This window comes from Podarcis cretensis (genome assembly GCF_951804945.1).
Source record: "Podarcis cretensis genome assembly, chromosome: 17".
In the NCBI taxonomy this organism is placed as follows: Eukaryota; Metazoa; Chordata; class Lepidosauria; order Squamata; family Lacertidae; genus Podarcis; species Podarcis cretensis.
Window position 1 is genome coordinate 22,667,810 of NC_137187.1, and position 14,574 is coordinate 22,682,383.

The following is a 14,574-nucleotide window of genomic DNA, read 5'->3' on the forward strand; positions in this document are numbered from 1 at the left end:
TAAGTATGAAACTCACTGAGTGGGCTTGAGGTAGTCCACATTGGTGTGAGGATAAATAGAATAACCCCACATAGGTGGAAGATTGCCAGATTCCAGTGTTCATGAAATATGAATGGGTTTTTTAAAAATCTCTGGGCATAATCACTGTAAACATTGGGTGACATCCAAGTTTTGTTTACAGATAGGTAGCCGTGTTGGTCTGCCATAGTCAAAACAAAATAAAAAAATTCCTTCCAGTAGCACCTTAAAGACCAACTAAGTTAGTTCTTGGTATGAGCTTTCGTGTGCATGCACACTTCTTCAGATACACTGAAACAGAAGTCACCAGACCCTTCTATATAGTGAGAAGGTGGGGAGGGGTATTACCACCCCTCCCCACCTTCTCACTATATAGAAGGGTCTGGTGACTTCTGTTTCAGTGTATCTGAAGAAGTGTGCATGCACACGAAAGCTCATACCAAGAACTAACTTAGTTGGTCTTTAAGGTGCTACTGGAAGGAATTTTTTTATTTTGTTTTATCCAAGTTTTGTGTGAGCGGATGTCTTCTTCCTCTTCTTCTTCTTCTTCTTCTTCTTCTTCTTCTTCTTCTTCCCCCAGCAACCTCTCCTACAGCCACAAGGTCTTCTCCATAGAGTTGGCAGAGGAGATTCTGGTGTGGGGGCACAGGAGGCTATGGGGCGGCCGAGGAAGAAAGGGAAGACCTATTTGCTCAGGCAGGAATCTGTTGCACAGTTGGGTGGATGGGCATCACTCGATGTCCCCTCTTGTTCTTTTGAAGTATTATAATTAGTAACGTGCCCATATTTGTACTGCTATTTAACATATTTATAGCCTGTCTTCAGTGGTGCATGGAGTCTAAGTTGCTGAACAGACATTTTGTTCTCCTTCTCTGTTAGTCAGTGGAACGTTAAGCCCCATTTGCCCTGTCAGGGGTCAGCAAACTTTTCCAGCAGGGGGCCGGTCCACTGTCCCTCAGACCTTGTGGGGGGCCGGACTATATTTTGGAAAGAAAAAAAAGAGAATGAATTATTATACTCCACAAATAACCCAGAGATGCATTTTAAATAAAAGGACACATTCTACTCATGTAAAAATAAGCTGATTTCCGGACCGTTCACGGGCCGGATTTAGAAGGCGATTGAGCCGGATCTGGCCCCTGGGCCTTAGTTTGCCTACCCATGCCCTAATAGCTTAAGGAATGTTCTTGCTATTATGTCATTGTTCACACCAACAGATCTAGCTTTCTCTTCAATGGCCTGTTAGGAGTAGCTGCTCTTTTGGAGCTGAATTTGCATGCATTTGTGGGTTTTAATACATTCTTCTAAAGCCCTGTTATGGTCTCCTACAGGACTTACCTAGAAAACATTACTGCAATTGGGCCCAGAGCAGTTGGAAGTCCGGAAAACGAAATCTTCACAGTCAACTACCTCTTGGAACAAGTTAAAGCTATTGAAACTCAAAGCAGTCATGTCCATACCATCTCTGTCGATATCCAGAGGCCCACGGGCACCTTCAGTATTGATTTTCTTGGAGGCTTTACCAGTTACTATGACAACATTACTAATGTCGTGGTCAAGCTGGAACCCAGGACTGGAGCAGAGCATTCGGTGCTCTCCAACTGCCACTTTGACTCTGTACCACATACTGTCGGTAGGTAACACCAGAAAAAAATTGTATAATGGGGGCAGGGGGGCTGCCACTTCGCAAGAAATTTGTGTTTCCCCCTTTCTTTAAGAGGTGGACCCCAGCTGTAGGAATGAAAATCACGGGAGACGAGTGGTGGGTGCCATGTGGAGCGTCTCTCGAGCATGTCTCGAAGAGTCTCTTTTATTGAATATTACAGCATTGCCACATATGTGCTTGTTGCTGATTGGTCAACACAAATACAATACAAGGGTTGCATATAGGCATTAATCATCAATAGACCAAAGGCTGGGAAAGGGAACACAGAATTGGGCAGGCGTGAAAACCTCCTTGTTAAACTATTACTAGTGATTAATATAGCAAAACTTGTTCCATAGATGTGGTCAGCCAAGCACTAAGAACAGGTCAGACTAAGAACGAGTCAGAATGCAATGTTTTCTGTTGTGCAGAAACAAAACTTTCCTACATCTCCCCCTTTTATTTAAGGGTGAGTGGGACAAAAATATTTCAGGATGCGTGGTTTGCCAGCGCATGCCCGAAATAAGTCTGCCCAGCGATGTTGCTATGTGATTTCAAGGTGAATGGGACAAAAATACTTCGGGATACGTGGTTTGCCAGCGCATGCCCGAAATAAGTTCGCCCAGCGTGGTGCTGTGTGATTTTAGGGTGAATGGGACAAAAGTACTTCAGGATACGTGGTTTGCCAACGCATGCCCAAAATAAATCCGTCCACATTTTCCCTATTATTTACTGTTGGTGCTGCCATTTGGCAAAATAGGCAGCAATAATTTTATTGGGTGGCAAAGGGGGAGAAAAACACTGAGACCAAAGGCATATGAGACCAGGAATGCATTGGATGAAACAACATAATAAAATTAATACACATATTACGACAATAACATATTGAAAAAGATTACGAAGCCAATTCAAATTTGTTAACCAACTAGTGAGCCACTGGGTAAACAAATCCCAAAGGCCAAAAAATCCAACATCTTGTTTAATGTGGTGTGTGAGGTTTTGCAGATGAGAGATTTGCATATGAATAACTTTGGAGTTATCAATAATATTGAAATAACACATATCATTTACTTGTTCACAACCATAATGATGAAGCATTAGCAAATAACCAATAGCTGCACGGTAAGAGTCCATGACGCAATTCACTCTGTTCTTTATTCAAAAGGTGAAGAGCTTGTGAAGTAGAATTCAAGGCTTTTGCTGCGGAGCAAGCTAAAGAGTTAATATTCCTGCTATTTCGTACAGCCAATCCAGGGACTCCTAAAAAAGAGACAGCTAGAAAGATATATTCAGATCTGCTAGGGAGAGAAACAAAATCGTTACAATCATTAGTCAATTCCACAGAGCGGCGATATCTAGAGCGGGACAAATGATACTTTTTGTCACTGGTCCATTGTTCCACTCATACAAAGATGGTGGCTTTCCAGTTGAGGCGGAGTGCAAGCTTACTCATTAAATTGAATGGTAGCTTGTAATTGTTGTAATAGGTCTCTTCCCCACAGATTGAGGTGGATTTTCAGCACACAGGGCTGAATATATGCAATGGTTTCAGAGCTATCAGGCAAAGAAACAGGCAGCCACTGTACGCTTTTGGAAGAGGTTTGAGGTCCATCTACACCCCAAACTGCAGAGGCAGACTCAAGGGGCCACGTGGGGTCCCAGCAATTACTGGATATTACAGAAACGTCTGCGCCTGTGTCAATCAAGCCTTCCAGAACTTTGCCATTGATTTTATACTTACGACGAAGCTTCTGTTCACCGATCCTCTGGATTACAGCTAATAGCTGCGGAGAGAGGGGACAGAGCTGGTGCAAATTATTATCCATAATAGAAGCAGTAGGATGAGAAGGGAGCACCACCAAATGCGCCCAAGACTCACCCTTTTTTAACTGCATGGGCATATGGCTCCAAAGTTGAACCATTATTGTGCCCACATAGTCAGGATCCAGAACACCAGGAATAACCTGGATTCCTTCTTTCGCCGCAGAAAATTTGGGCAAAATTAAGCCTGCGACCTTAGGAGGTAGTGGGCCTGCCAATTGGGTGGGCATGAGCACGATTTCACCAGGTAAAGCAGTATCTTTGGTTTCCTGGTTAATTAAATCAATGGTGAAATCAGAAGGTGTTTCCGTAGGAAAATTGTCAATGGTGGAAGCTGACGGCAATGAGCTCTCTATTTCTCCTGGCCCGAGAGCGGGGCCAACAAGGAGTTTCCCGAACTCCTGCACTGATTTGCCCAGTGATAGCCTTTACCGCATTTTGGGCATTTTTTGGAAGGTTTAGCCTTATTGGCATTACCATTCCTATGCGCCCCACCGCCAGGTGCTCTGCATTCTTTTGCAAAATGACCAGGGCGCTTGCAGTTAAAGCAATTACCAGTTGGTTTATTGCCTGCCTGGATGGCACCGGCAAGCAAGGACATTGCATGGCTCTGGCTTCCGATTTCCGAACAAGCCTGGATCATATCTGCCAAATCATATTTAGGACGATTAATGATTGACTGCAAAGCCTTCTTACAGTCGGTATTTGCATTTTCAAAAGCCAATTTTTTAATCAATTCATTCTGGGCTGTAGTGTTATCAACCTGCCTAGTAACTGATTCTTTCAATCTATCTATAAATTGATGGTAGGGCTCTGAATGGTGTTGCTTAATACTAACAAAAGAGCTCAATGGTTGCCCTGAGACAGGGACTTTCCGAAAGGCGCGCTGTACACAGGTCGCAGTGCGACTGAAATGCAAAGGTGTCAGCGTCGCCTGTGCTGGTATGTTATCATATGGACCAACACTGAAGAGCTGGTTGGCTGAATGCTGTGGATCAGCCAGGGCTACTGCGTTATGCTTAAATTCACTTTCAAAAACTACATACTGAGCAGGAGATAAAAGCATGCGCATCAAATTTTTCCAATCTTGGGGTAACATTGTATACCCACTTGCTATCCCCTCCAGCATCCCTATCACATAAGAGGATTTTAAGCCAGAATCAGTAATGGCCCTCCTCAGTTCTCTCAAAACAGAATAAGGAAGTGTCTCATAAAACACCTGTTGTTGAGCAGTTCCTGCGTTTGCATAGGTGATAGGGAAAGCAGATGGCATTTCACCAGCCCATGCAGACTCCTCCTCTAAGGACAGGAGCCCTTTCTGCCTAGCTAAAGAAAGCGCAGTGCGCACAGCTCCTGTAGGAGAGCACGCAGGGGCTATGGCAGGCAAAGCAGGCAAGGGAGGGATGGGAGGGGTGGATGGGTTTGTGGGCTGAGGCGTAGGGAGGGGTTGGCAAGGCTGCGATGGAGGCAAGAGCTTTGGGTAAGGAGGGGGGGGATTGTCTGCTACAGCCAGAAGGGCAGGGGCCGAAGGAGACGCCTGGGGTCCTAATTTAGCAACGGCGTCTGCACATTTCTGCCAGGTGAGCAGACAATGAATCGGAGCCCTTGGTTCTGCAAAGAGGGTCTTTCCGATCTTTTGCCAAGTCTCTAAGAGGTAGAGACTTGGCAAAAGACTTTCAGGGTAGGAGGGGCATTGGCAAGCAATCTCCAAAAGCAGTTGTTCAATTTCTTTTAAGGTAATATGAACACCCACCACCTGCTGTCTAACTAAAGAAAGCAATTCTCTAGCATGCATTTTCTGGAATTTAGTCAATTCCCCCCCCCCCCATACTCACGAAGTAGCGCGCTGAGACTTTTCCAGTCGAGTGAAGTACAGGGGCTTGGCTGCGTAAGGGATCTGGCACGTCGGGGTCACCAGATGTAGGAATGAAAATCACGGGAGACGAGTGGTGGGTGCCATGTGGAGCGTCTCTCAAGCATGTCTCGAAGAGTCTCTTTTATTGAATATTACAGCATTGCCACATATGTGCTTGTTGCTGATTGGTCAACACAAATACAATACAAGGGTTGCATATAGGCATTAATCATCAATAGACCAAAGGCTGGGAAAGGGAACACAGAATTGGGCAGGCGTGAAAACCTCCTTGTTAAACTATTACTAGTGATTAATATAGCAAAACTTGTTCCATAGATGTGGTCAGCCAAGCACTAAGAACAGGTCAGACTAAGAACGAGTCAGAATGCAATGTTTTCTGTTGTGCAGAAACAAAACTTTCCTACACCCAGCAAAGGCCCAAATCTTTCTATTCACTGATTCTGGTGGAGAAATTTCTAAGAATTCTCCACAAATGCAATTTATTGAGCTGGTCTAAATATTTTATTTAAAGTTGCTTATGCTTTGTAAAAGGGACGCAGGTGGCGCTGTGGTGTAAACCACTGAGCCTAACGGCCAAGGGTCCCTTTACCTTTACCTTATATGCTTTGTAAGTCTTAGTTGTTGGGTACTTTGTAGACATCATCAGCTTCACAGCACGCTGAGAATATTTTTACTTTTCAAAAGCTTATATTAATGGGGTGAATTTGTATACATTCCCCCCCACTTTTACTTTTTCTGCAGATTTAAAATTAGTTGTAATTTACTGGTTATCCAGCTTAACATTTTATAAAAGGCAAAAAACCTCTTACCTAAACGTAATTTTGTTAACAAGACTTAACCTGCCTACAAAGGCTTATCCCACAAACTTTTCTGAATCTGGGTAATGAAATTTTTGCACAGTAGTTTTTTGTTTGTTTGCTTTTTTGTTTCAAAAAACGCTCAGTAGTTTTATAAAACTATTAAAATGTCAAAGGCCATCATGGCTCAGAACTCCCTTGATAATTTTGTGCTTTTACACAGTCATTTTCCTTTTGTTTTTTGAAATGCTAGTGAAAGGAAGGACTGCATCTGATTTTATGCCAAGCGCTTTCAAGCAGTCACAATTGGCAAGGAGGGAGGAAATTCTTCGTTTCGTTTCCATAATCCTCTTAGGGTGTTTTCATGTAACAATACAAGGCTGAAAGAAAACCCTTTTAAGGCGTTTTACTCAAATGAGGTTTTAAAAAATTGTGCAGCAGTTCTGCATCAATACACATAAATTGATTGTGCTCTGTATATTTTCATTTTAAGGGGCCAGCGATGATGCAGTCAGCTGTTCTGTGATGCTTGAGATCCTGCACACCCTTTCTAAATCACCCAAACCATTGCAGCATGCTGTCATATTCCTGTTTAATGGTGCAGAAGAGAGTGTCTTGCAGGTAAGCATGGATTTATGAAACAATAAAATCAATGATAAATCAAAAAACAAAACAACTGCATTTCTTTATAATATTGGTTTATATTTTGATTCTGAGGGTCCTCAGAGTGACTTAACAATGTGTATGAAAACAGTGAGATTGGCTCCCACCTGAAGCCAGTCAGTGAAAAGAATACAGGACGGCGTTAGCAGCATCAATACATTAAAAAAGTTTCAGAGGAGGGGCAGTAGAAGAAGTGGAGGAAGGGTGAATGCAAGAGCTGCTTACTTTGGGCACTGCCATGTTTTGCAGCAGCTCTGGTGTCCTCTACATACTGTTGGCACCATAAACCCCAAATCCTTTCACAGCAGTTTCATGTAGAGCAGTGATGTCCAACCGGTCGACCGCAATCGACAGGTAGATTCTTGGGCGATTGCGGGACCCTTATCGATCGCGGGAAGAAAAGTAAAGTATTTTGAATGTTTCTGACCCTTGCCCTCCTCGCTCTGTTCCTACATAGCGTCATAAGGTCAATCTTCTGTAGTCTGCTTCCGACGTCTGTTGGCTTTATTGTTTTGCGCCCATGTTAGTGTTGCAGTTAATTGCTAGCCTCCCCCCCCCCTCCAAGAAAAGTTGAAAAACTTTAAGATAAAAAATTGGATTTAAGAATTTTGGACATGCTTGTGGCGAAGAAAGGGTAATTAATCTGCCAACAACAGCCACTGAGGTGCCAAGAGTGATGGGAGGAAGAAAGATGATATCAAAGAATAACATCTAAACTGGTATGTTGGAACGGAACGGAAAGGAGGGAGGATAAAACTTTTTCTGTTTCTACTACGATAATACCTAACAACCCCCCCCCCCCGAAGAACCGTCTACATTACCTATAGCAAGTGAGATCGGAAAATATAAACTGTGTGTGGAAATAATAACATTAACTAAAATAAAATTTGAAATACTTGGAAGAAGATAAAAGACTCTTCTGTGACGCGCTATTTAATCGGGATCCACCATTATGAGATTATTAGTAGCAGAGATTAATAGTCATAGGGAGAGGCGAGCTCTTACTATGTTATTATAGCTGTAATTCAAGTCTGATTTGGCAAACCTCCCCTGGAAAGACTAATGTTTGGTGCAACCTGTCTGAGAAAATTAATGAGCAAACGCCTAGACTTTATTTCATCAGAACTGAGAGAAGAGGGCGTCTGCCACCAGAGAAGGACTTTTGGATTGAATCGGCATAAATACCAGCGTGTGAGGACATACTGCAAATAAAAGACTTACCAGCTGCAAAAAAAAAAGGGAAAGTCATACAAAGTTCACACAGAAGCATATTGTTGTTCACTTCAACTCGCCTGTGGGAACAGCTCAGAGGCTATGAAAGAAAGGAGTATAACAGCAGGAAGTTTTAAAGAAGGAACTATTGGAAACTCAAGGCAGTAGAACCATAAGATGATTGGACCCCACTGAACTTGAAGCATGGGAAGCCCCAACAAAAATAATTTATAATTTGGCAAAATATTTGGACTTTATGTATTTGTATAATTTGGAATATTTAATGTGATTTGATTGGATTGTTAAAATAGAAAACTTAATAAAAATTATTCTAAAAAAAAAAAGTTGAAAAACTTTGGCCTTCCCCCCTTAAAATAGCTCAGCAATTAATGCCCCCCCCAAAAGCTCAGGAACTCCTTTGGCCTTTACCCCCCTAAAAAAAGCTCTGCAACTGTGGCTTTTCTCCCCTAAAGAAAGCTCAACAATTCTGGCCTTTCCCCCCAAAAAATCTTAACAACATTGGCCTTTTCCCTCTAAAAAAAGCTCATGAACTCTGGGCAATCCTCGCCTTCCACATCCCCACACACCCCACGCACGCTCCTCCGTGCCTGGTTTAGAGCTTGAAAAGCTGCAAGGACTATGGCACTGCAATCTTGAGGGAAGGCACTGTTTTGCTTGTTACTGTATGCTGTGGGTGACTTTTGGGGGGCTCAAATTTAAGAAAATGGAGGGGATTACCCAGGGTTGTTGAGCTTTTTTTAGGGGGGGGTTTGCCAAAAATCGCTCACCTGCACGCGTCACAAAATCCGCCTCCCATCTGTCCCGTTGCCCGCAGAAGCTGCCAATCGCCTGCCCAACTGCTGGAGCATCAGCCAATCAACACCACCCATTGACGCAGCAACCAGTAACATGCCCAGTAGCCTCTGCAGCAACCAATCAAACATCCACCCTATGCACTACCCATGTATAAGGCGACCCCAACTTTTTTGCATGAATTTTAAAGGAAAAAACATAGTCTTATACACGGGAAAGTACTGTAAGTCTCCCAGTGCCTCCTTTTTGACACCCAACCTCCATGAGTAATCAGAGCTACCGCTCAATTGATGCATAAATTGTGTATCTAGTACCCGTCCCCTTTAGGTGGCCCAAAAGACTACTGTGCTCAATAATATTGGCTGAGAGTTGTAGCAGAACTGAAAGGGACACAGGTTTCCTGTCCAGTTCCCAGGCTTGACCACCCAACCAGGGCAACCAAAGCAATTTCTGTCCCAATACAAGGCTGAATTGAGGCAGATTGAAATGGATCCAGATATTGATGTTGTGCTTTAAAGGCTTGAGCATTCCTGTTGTTGTTGTTGTTGTTGTTGTTTAGTCGTTTAGTCGTGTCCGACTCTTCGTGACCCCAGGGACCAGAGCATGCCAGGCACTTCTGTCTTCCACTGCCTCCCGCAGTTTGGTCAAACTCATGCTGGTACAGTGGTGCCTCGCAGACGAAATTAATCCGTTCCGCGAGTCTCTTCATCTTGCAGTTTTTTCGTCTTGCGAAGCACGGCTATTAGCGGATTAGCGCTATTAGCGGCTTAGCGGCTATTAGCAGCTTAGCAGCTTAGCGGCTATTAGCGGCTTAGCGGCTTAGAAAAAGGGGGAAAACTCGCAAGAACTCGCCCGACGTTTCGTCTTGCGAAGCACCTCAAAAGACGGAAAACTCTTTCGTCTAGCGAGCTTTTCGTCTTGCGAAGCATTTGTCTTGCGGGGCACCACTGTAGCTCCGAGAACACTGTCCAACCATCTCATCCTCTGTCATCCCCTTCTCCTTGTGCCTTCCATCTATCCCAACATCAGGGTCTTTTCCAGGGAGTCTTCTCTTCTCATGAGGTGGTCAAAGTATTGGAGCCTCAGCTTCAGGATCTGTCCTTCCAGTGAGCACTCAGTGCTGATTTCCTTCAGAATGGAGAGGTTTGATCTTCTTGCAGTCCATGGGCCTCTCCTCCAGCACCATAATTCAGAAGCATCAATTCTTCGGTGATCAGCCTTCTTTATGGTCCAGTTCTCACTTCCATTCATCACTACTGGGAAAACCATAGCTTTAACTATACGGACCTTTGTTGGCAAGGTGATGTCTCTGCTTTTTAAGATGCTGTCTAGGTTTGTCATTGCTTTTCTCCCAAGAAGCAGGTGTCTTTTAATTTCGTGAGCATTCCTAGGACCCAGCTATACAGCTGCAAATAGAACGTTTTAAGTGCACATTGTACAAACGTGACACTAGAAGGCGATGGTGAGCTTATGGCAAATTCAAACTATTTTTCAAAACGCTTAAAGCATTTTCAATGTGAGGCCAAAATTTGATGCCCCCCCCCGCCCTCTTGCTGCCTTCAAAAGGAAGCTCCAGCAGCCAATCGGAAGGCACAGAAGCCCCGTCAGACATTTTGCAGTTTAACTAGTTCTGTGCTCTTGCGACAAGTCATTTCCTTGCCTTACAACACTGTCTCCTAATGTTTTGTGAGAACCAAAATTGCTTTTGTGTGATGAGACACTGATTCAAATGTCTTGCCATGTTTGACTTCTCTTGTTTTTGCTTCTCATCAAGGCTAGTCATGGCTTCATTACTCAGCACCCCTGGGCTAAATCAGTTAGAGCATTTATTAATCTGGAGGCTGCTGGAGTAGGAGGGAAAGAACTTGTGTTTCAGACAGGTAAGAGGCTTAATATTCCCTATCATGTATCCCCTATCATGCTTTTTTTTTAAAAGAAAACAAACAAATCCAAAACAAAACTCTACTCGAATACAACTGATGCAGAATCCATTGTGGTTATTATTATGTTTAAAATGTTATCATATTTTTGAACTTTCATCGGGGCCCTGGCGAAAGCAAACAGGTGTAAAATTAAAGGTGGGGAAATCAGGTTTTTCCCCCCACAGTCAAACCGTTCAGCCCCTTGATGTTCCAGCTAGCATTTAAACTGGTTTGGCAACTCTAGATGTGCCAAAATTTCTGTATTAAACGGAAACATGTTTGGAAGATCAGCAAAAGTGAATGAATTTCTTACATAAGGCCTGTGTAAAATGGCAGAAATCGAGGCTGGATCTAGACGCGGCAAAGAAGCGTTTCGGTTTAAAGTGTTGTAAATTTAAACAGGGAAAACAGGTAGAGAAAAACCGGGACTCCACGTTGCCACCTGGTGGCACAATGTTATCTTGCACATACAATGCATATAAATCGCTTTATCTTTACCCGTCTAAACACTGGTCATTGATAGAGTTAGTTTCAAGTTCTATTCAGTTTGTATGCTTCTGGCCTGAAAAATCCCCTCCTCCCCCTTTCTGGTATAGCAGGAATCTACTCCTACATAGTAGATAAACCTGTAGTTACAGTTTTGTGTATGCTTCTGCCTTGGGGTGATTACAAGAAGTTTAAGTATCTAAGGAGCAACCTCTGCACATGCTTAACTTTTTTCTGAGTCTCACTAATAATCTCTGTACCTTTAACTGCAATTTCAGTCAGTCAGTCAGTTTTATTGCACATAGCCAAAGGCTGCCGCAATGTACACAGAATTATTTGACAATTAAAAGAAAATATACTGAATTGATAAAAAGACTTAAAACATTTATATTATTAAAACATTACGTACTCTAAACAGAGCTATAAAAGTACCCCAATGTGCAAATAAAAACATTAAACAATAAAATTCATAAGCTAAAATCATCACATGGTCACTAATGTTAAAAACAATATCAATTAATACAGTGTGCAATTTATACTCAGAGTTTGGTGACAAAGATAGAGCATAGCCTGAGGTAGATAGAGAGGATCAAATAAATTAATCTCCTTTACAGTTAATGGCTACCTTGGCTATATAATTTGCTCTAATTTTCCTAGCAGCAGTTGCAAAAAGTGCTACCCGCCAGGCCACATACTTATCTGTGTCTGCAAGGAGATATAACATCATGTCAAGGGGGTTCTGGCCAGGGGACCCTGTCATTGTAGGTACTAAAAATCTTTTTCTTGCATCATTATATAAAGGACAGTGCAAGATATAATGCATAAGATCCTCTACTTCGGAACATCCCCTAATGCAGACAACTGCAATTTCAAGTATTCTCTTCTCCTGCATTATTTCAAGAACAATGTAGGAGGAATATTTACCAGTAGCAATTTGGTTTGGGAAGTTTGCCCGTGTTCCACTATGTTAATATTTATTGCTATTCTTGCAAACACTGACTCAAAGAATGACACAAATAGAATTCTAGACATTGGAAATGAGTTCATCTTTCCTCCTCTGCTATTGGATTATTTTATATTGATTGAATTGTTTTTATTGTTTGTTTGAATGGATGTATGATTGCTGACTGAATACTGTTGTTTATTTTTATTATTACTGTTTCAGCTGACCTTGTAAAGCATTCTGGGGAAGGTTTTTATGGAGAGAGAGAAAAAAATAGTCAGTGTATCAAAACATTGCTCCCATCAGGCAACGAAACAAAGGAGCAAGTAGTTCATTCAGAAGTACTTTTGCCTGTGTTTTTAGTTCCAGTATTACTAAAGGTGAATGCAAATATCCCTGAAATTTGGATTACAAGGAAACAATGTGCATTGATAGAGTTCACAGTTGATGGGGGGGGGTGCAGCTAAAGGGGTTGGGTTCAGTGCAGCCCCTTCTTCAAATAGCAGGACCTGGGGCTGCCTTGGGAGGATATAAATTTAATAAAATAAAAATGAATAAATAACATGTTTATGGAAGAGGCTGAGATCCAGTGGAAGCTTCTATGCAATTCCCATTTCCATCTGTTCCCACCGGTCTCCCAACAGTCTCCCAACCCTCTGAAGCAGAATTTTTGGGGAAGCACAAAGGAGCTACAATGGGAAGCGGCCGTTGTTCGACCCTTCCTCAAGGTCAAAGGTCTCTGGGTCCAGCACAAATTACTTCCTGTAAATCCAAATTTTGGGAATATTTGTATTTGCCTTTAGCTATACTGGAACTAGGGACGCGGGTGGCGCTGTGGGTTAAACCACAGAGTTTAAGGCTTGCTGATCAGAAGGTTAGTGGTTCGAATCCCCACGACAGGGTGAGCTCCCGTTGCTCGGTCCCTGCTCCTGCCAACCTAGCAGTTTGAAAGCACGTCAAAGTGCAAGTATATAAATAGGTACCGCTCCGGCGGGAAGGTAAATGGCGTTTCCGTGCACTGCTCTGGTTTGCCAGAAGCGGCTTAGTCATGCTGGCCACATGACCCAGAAGCTGTATGTCGGCTCCCTCGGCCAGTAAAGCGAGATGCGCGCCACAACCCCAGAGTCGGCCACGAATGGACCTAATGGTCAGGGGTCCCTTTACATTTACCTTTATACTGGAACTAAAAACACAGGTGTCATCAATGCAGTTTCTTGCTCTGCATAATACCCCCCACCTTACGGTTTCAACATTAAGATAAGTAAAGGAGGTCCATGAAGGAAAGGTTTCCTGACCCTGATTCCCCTGGCTGTGTCCTCTGAAGACCTTCTCTGGATAATCATCATCATCACCATCATTCTTTATTATTTATACGCTGGACATCTGGCTGGGTTTCCTCAGCCACTCTGGGCGGCTCCCAACAGAGGACTAAAAACAGAATAAAACTTCAAACATTAAAAACTTCTCTAAACAGGACTGCCTTCAGGGGCCTTCTAAAAGTCAGATAGTTGTTTATTTCCTTGACATCTGATGGGAGGGCGTTCCACAGGGCAGGCACCACCACCGAGAAGGCCCTCTGCCTGGTTCCCTGTAACTTCACTTCTCGCAGTGAGGGAACCCCCAGAAGGCCCTCGGAGCTGGACCTTAGTGTCTGGGCTGCACATTGGGGTGGAGATGCTACTGAGCAATATGGGATTGAGAGGTCCAGATAAATAAATGTATCTGTATGAGTCAAGCCTGTGTCTTTGTGATAGGGCAAGCTACAGATCCAATACAGAGCGCAAATTTAAAATCGGGCAATTCTTCATTTTGCAATTGTTTCCTAATTATTCCAGGACCTGAAAACCCCTGGCTGGTACAAGCATATATCTCTGCTGCAAAGCACCCTTTTGGTTGTGTCGTGGCTCAGGAAGTGTTTCAAAGTGGCATTATCCCCGCAGAAACAGATTTCCGCATTTACAGAGATTTCGGCAACGTTCCAGGTAAGTTGCTTGACCGTTTTGTTGGGCCATTATTTCTGCTTCCTTGTGCGTGCAGGAGAAGGAAAGAAAGAAGGTAGAAAAAGATGGTTCTCTTGTGTGAGCCATGCAAACAAAAATGTGTGATCTGGAGCATTAGGGCGCAGGCTTAGCCGTCCAGCGCTGGAAAGAATTTCAGGCATTTCTTTCCTGGGGCAGTATAACTAATGGCAAAGGGGCAACAGCAATAAACTGCAGCTTGAAAGCACTTAGGCTCTTGATCCTGTTCAAGGACAATCCAGACCCCATCAGGGCATTGGTGAGGTGTGATTCTGTGCCAGAGCTACTGCTGTATCCAGAACCCTGTTGCTCACACCAACCAGGGTTGAAGGCAGGGAGTCACCAGTCAAATAATGACAG

At 43.3% G+C, this 14,574-nt stretch overlaps 1 protein-coding gene and 1 long non-coding RNA gene across 4 annotated transcripts in view; one reads left to right on the plus strand and one right to left on the minus strand.

The window, feature by feature from the left end:
• The window catches only part of LOC307206593, a 30,955-nt gene extending 25,500 nt beyond the window's left edge, over positions 1-5,455 (minus strand). The window contains exon 1 of the long non-coding RNA XR_013834396.1: positions 5,389-5,455. This is a non-coding gene — a long non-coding RNA (uncharacterized lncRNA). The remainder of the gene's footprint in view (positions 1-5,388) is intronic.
• ERMP1 (endoplasmic reticulum metallopeptidase 1) overlaps positions 1-14,574 on the plus strand; it is a 43,483-nt gene that overhangs the window by 7,337 nt on the left and 21,572 nt on the right. For all 3 annotated transcript variants that reach the window (XM_079959271.1, XM_079959270.1, XM_079959272.1), the window contains exons 2-5: positions 1,350-1,651; positions 6,651-6,778; positions 10,620-10,725; positions 14,032-14,178. In XM_079959271.1, coding sequence (XP_079815397.1) covers positions 1,350-1,651; positions 6,651-6,778; positions 10,620-10,725; positions 14,032-14,178 — 683 coding nt within the window. The remainder of the gene's footprint in view (positions 1-1,349; positions 1,652-6,650; positions 6,779-10,619; positions 10,726-14,031; positions 14,179-14,574) is intronic.